This window comes from Hipposideros armiger, unplaced genomic scaffold (assembly GCF_001890085.2).
Source record: "Hipposideros armiger isolate ML-2016 unplaced genomic scaffold, ASM189008v1 scaffold_377, whole genome shotgun sequence".
Taxonomy (NCBI): domain Eukaryota; kingdom Metazoa; phylum Chordata; class Mammalia; order Chiroptera; family Hipposideridae; genus Hipposideros; species Hipposideros armiger.
In genome coordinates, this window is record NW_017731727.1 from 1,453,181 (window position 1) to 1,458,555 (window position 5,375).

The 5,375-nt window shown below is 36.0% G+C and overlaps 1 protein-coding gene across 6 annotated transcripts in view; it reads left to right on the plus strand.

Moving 5' to 3' along the window:
• The window catches only part of COL4A5 (collagen type IV alpha 5 chain), a 256,477-nt gene that overhangs the window by 239,178 nt on the left and 11,924 nt on the right, over window positions 1–5,375 (plus strand). For all 6 annotated transcript variants that reach the window (XM_019662461.1, XM_019662459.1, XM_019662464.1 and 3 more), the window contains one exon: window positions 1,051–1,263. In XM_019662461.1, the coding sequence (XP_019518006.1) occupies window positions 1,051–1,263 (213 nt within the window). The remainder of the gene's footprint in view (window positions 1–1,050; window positions 1,264–5,375) is intronic.

Below are 5,375 nucleotides of genomic sequence, written 5' to 3' on the forward strand. Positions count from 1 at the left end.
AAAAAAAAAATCTCCCATTCAGTTGTGGTATATATACATAATGGAATACTATTCTGCCATAAGAAAATATGAAATACTGCCATTTGCAACAACATGGATGGATCTTGAGATTATTATGCTAAGCAAAATAAGTCAAACAGAAAAAGTTGAGAACCATATGATTTCACTGATATAAACTGAAAACACAAAGGAATAAGACAAACAAATAAAGAAGCAAAACCTCATAGACACAAACAATAGTTTAGTGGTACCAGAGGGTAAGGGGGGAGGGGGGTGGTAGATGAGGGTAAAAGGGATCAAATATATATGGTGATGGAAGGACAACTGACTCTTGGTGGTGAACACACAATGTGATATAGAGATGGTGTATTACAGAACTGTACACTTGAAACATATGTAACTTTACTAAAAGTTGTCACCCCAATAAACTGCAATTGAAAAAAATTTTTGAAAAGGCTTCTTTAGAGTGCCCTACTTATTCTCTAAACAAAAAAGTATTCCTGAGAATAATTCCCCTGACAGATTCTAAGGAAAATGTTTTTCATCACTTAAGCTGGCAGGTTGATGACAACCACACCCTTCCTTTCTTGTTGATGAACAAAACAACAGGCTGAAATTTTTTGTCATAGGGTTTGGACTCCTTTAGTACAGCAAGAGACTAGATAACGTAGAGACTCTCCAAATAAGTATCACTTCTTCCCATCTAATGTTCCATTCACCCCGTATTTATTTAATGCCTAATGTCATCAGTCAATCCCACGAAGGGAATATATACATACAGAGGGTGCCAATAAAATGTAGACACATTTTAAAATAACATCTCTTAAAAGGTGTCTACATTTTTTGGCACCCCGGTATATATACCTCTTTGAGGGTAGGGACTGTATTTTATTTATCTCCAAATCAGTGATAGCTGACAACGCTTTTATAGACACTCTATAAATATTGACTAAATTAACTAATCAAATGAGGTCATAATGTTTTGTTAATAGTCATAATACTGGATCTGAGTTTACTTAATCTTATATACTGGTGATTGCATGGAAATAGGTTCCCGTGGTTTGGATGGTCCCCCTGGGCCAGATGGATTGCAAGGGCCCCCAGGTCCTCCTGGAACTTCCTCTGTTGCCCATGGATTTCTCATCACACGTCACAGCCAGACAACAGATGCACCACAATGCCCGCAGGGAACTGTTCATATTTATGAAGGCTTTTCTCTCCTGTATGTACAAGGAAATGAAAGAGCTCACGGTCAAGACTTGGGTGAGATAATTGGCATCTTATTTCTTACTATGTATTTTGTTTTTGTTTTGAAAATCCTGTTGGGTTGCAGAGTAGCCTTGGCCAAAGTGCTTTTCTCTATGTCTCTATTCTTTTGGGGCTTCCAAATTGAAGACCATGTCAGGGCCAGCTAAATGCATTCACTATGAGTTTTAAATAAATAATATTTAACTTTAAACTCCAAGCATTCATTAAGCTAGTATGAGGTACAATTCTTGGCTGAAGCAAGGCATTTTGGAAAGGGCCACCTTTACTTTTCAGTATAGCAGCTGCTTGAGTGGGCATGTTTATAACTAATAAGAGATAGTTTCCTCTTCTCTAACACTGGTCTTCATCAAGTTGACAAATAACTTCTGAAGACAATCTTGGTTTCTAGATCAAAGAAAGTAAGGCCATTGTTTAATTATGCTACTTTATAGTTCTTAAAGTAAGTGCCTTGGCTTTATAAAGTATTATCAGAGTGGTTTAAAGCTACATAAAGGACCATATTTCCGTATAAAAGCCACATCATTTAATGTGTTCCCATGCATCTTCTCTATAATGGGGTGGACAGTTGGTTGATGGGAGGCAGCTGGACTGAATGACTCTCAAGACCTCTTGCAATCCCCAAGATTTCTTTTCCGGAATTTTGACTTTAAATTTTGAGTCCCTGTTGTTTGGCCCGGGACTGCCTATTACAAGGATCACTACCCCCTTTGCTTCCATAAAGACATTTAAGAAGATATTCTGGGATCCCAGTTTCTGGGTTCTCTGTGATAGAAGGCCTCCTGAGGTATTTTTAGTCATGCCATTCTGTGGGAACAGTTCTGCAGCAATGGAGACCCACAGAGGTCTGCTCTGCTTACTCTGTTCCCAGGGCATATGGCCACACCTGCCAGGTAGCTCTGGCCCACCAGAATAGGCAAATCCATTTACATGGAAGCCAGTGGTTATGGGTCATTTTAGGAAGCCAAGTAAAGTGGGAGCTTGCCCAACTACTCTCTACTTCCTCTTCTACTTTTCCTTCCTTTTTTGCTTTCTTTATGTAACATCTTCTTTTTCTAATTTTACAATAAACAAATCTTTGCTGTGAAAATACTATTAAAAATAAGAAAACACTCTTAATCTTTTAGATAATTCTTTCTAGTCTTTCTCCCATAAAATTATTTTCCTTTTAGTCCATTCTCTCTCAACAGAGTCTAACATACCCATAATCAAGCTTATAAACTTCAAATCTTTAACCCATCAAGTCAGTAGAAACCATTAGAAGTGTTTGAGCATCATGAAATTTAAAAAAAATATATAATACAGATAGAAAGTGGTATCTGCTATCCAGTATGTTACTCAGAATGTGTGAATGTGGTCAAACAAAGGCTATTGTAGATGCATTCATGCTTGGTGGCTACAAACTGGCCCTGACTTGGGTACCATTTAGGCCTCAGACATAGGAAGTTCAGGATAGGGCCCAAGATCCCAAGGGTGATCCTGGATAGCAGAGTCTCTGCTGGAGCTAACACAAGCATCAAATTGATGGCTAATCAATGAATATAGGCAGCTATTACTTTGATGTTAAAGAAACAATGAGCTGATCAAATAAATACACGATCTGTGTTGGATCATTGAATGGATTAAGGTATATAAAAAGGAGGGTTGAAGAAACAGATTGAATACTAAAACTGTTCTGTCTGGGAGAAAAAACAAACATACTAAGAACTGTTAGTCTATTAAAGCCTTATAATTTTATAATATGGGAGGCATTGAGAGTTCATGAGATCACCCTCTCTTTGAAAATTTTGAGACTATAACCCAGAATTCTGCATCATTATGGGTAGCCTGCAGCACAGGTGCAAGCAAACACTCCTGATCTCATCATTATGGGCTTTCCTTTTCTATACCTCTTCTTTTTCTCTTCTTTCTGAGACCAAGGATACTTCCAGCTCTGTCCCTAATTAGGCAGTAGGATTAGTTTTATTTTTCAATTACTTTATAATAAAAAAGCATTTTCATATTTATTATTCCATTTGATCCTCACAACATGGTCAAGAAAGATATAAGACAAGTATTGGGTTTATTTTTCCACTCCATACAAAAAAAAAAGAAAAACAACTGGCTAAGTGGCTAAGTGACTTACTTATTCAAACCCACGCACTCAGAAACAGATGGAGATAAGAATTGAATCCAACAACCTACCAATTCTAAATCCATTTGTTTTTCAATTTGTCATTTACTTTCACATGACCTTGGCTGATTCAGTCACCTCTCTCTGAGCCACTTTATTTTTTCTGAAAAAATATAAATTTGACTAAATCAATGATTTTCAACCTGGTGAACTTTGGAAAACATTCCTATGCCCATTCCAAACTTATTGTATAAAAATTCCCAATGATTCTGAAGGTCCACTAGGTTTAAGAATTCTTGGCCTTTTATCAGTCATCTTCAGTCTAATAAGCATACTCCTTTGGATACATGAGGAATTTCCAAGAGATATACAGACATAATTTTAAAGGAATCAATTTTTAAATCTTCCACTTTCATATGTTCTTTCTCCTAAAATGTAACTGACTGTGCGTATGCTTTCGATAATCCCCTTTCCCACATCCCCTTTCACTATCATCCATCTTCCACCCTACAAAAAGAATCATACTATGGCACATTGCCTTAAAGTGTGAAAGCCTCTGGGGACAAATTCAAAGGGACAATTCAAAATAATGGTTTTGTTAAAGTCTCCATTAAAGGCTGGCTGAGTGGCTCAGTTGGTTAAGAGCTCGCTCAAGAGTGCCAGCTCTGAGCAGCGGCGGTTTGACTCCCGGCCCGAGCTGAGCAGCCGCTGAGCTGCCAACAGGTGGCAGGATGGCTCAGCTAAAAAAATTAAAAGTCTCCATTAACTGAGGCTCTATAATTCACTTCAACTTCATCTCATCAAGAAATACATTTCTAATACAAGTTTACTTTTAATGTTTAGTAAGTATCAAAGTTTATTAATATCTATATTTTTTATCATTTGTGAATTAATAATGACTATAATGACGGCCATTCAAAATAAAATATTAACATGTAAAGCCTATAGTCACAGAAAGGTTTTCAAAGTTAGTTTTGAATTTTTGTTTCAGAGAAATATGATAAAGTAGTCAATACAAGACTTTCAAAAATAAAAAATACACTAGGACAAAACTGTGTGAGAGAAGTGGAATGGAAATATTTCCAAATGCAAAAGGAGCATTTAATAATTTCCAGTTGCTGTTGTTATTGTTGTCTTTTCATTTATTTTAATTAAAGAAAGTGTTTAACAGTTAACTTTGAGAAGCAGATGATGAGAGATTATAATCTTCAACATCACAAAATACTTTTAGTGTTTGAATGTTTTTACAGAAATAATGCATTAATTTTGAGAGAATAATTCCCAATTGTTAAAGACGAGTTTATACACTTTTAAAAATGTCTGCTGGTGTCACATCATCACATTAGATAAATTTAAAAGAGTGATATGAACGTTTGTTTTTAAATATTAATATTCACAAAACACTAGAAATGACAGCTGGCAACATTGAAATTTGCTTTGCAAAGTCCTAGCCTCCAATATTACAAAGTAGAGAATGGAAGGGTGGGTGTGGAGCTGAGAGACAATAACCAATAACTTAATAACTGGTACAGTATCAATTTAAACTTCTGATGAAACATTTTAGATATCACCTTAAAAATGTGTGATGAGGTACATCATTTTTCATCATTCTTTTGTGAGTAAATGAGAAGAGAAAGACCTGAACACTGATAAACTCTGTTGCCCCTACCAGCCCAGAAATCCAAAAGCTCTAGTTGTTCTATTTTTTTTCCACTCACATTCATCATTTCCCTCTTATTTAATTTTTTCCTTTTTATTACTCACCTACAAACCTTTCCATGGTTACTCTGCATATTGGTCAGCACTACAATTGTCCCTAGACTTAAAGAGATTGCAAACCCACACAAGATACATACTGGGGATGTCTTAGAAGAACAGAGAGAAGCCTGGAGAGGAAATGCTGATATGATATTCTAAGGACTTAATACGTGCCCTTCACTTGTCCACAATAAATTATCCAATATTCTTCATAAGACACTATTGTTTATAAGGTGTA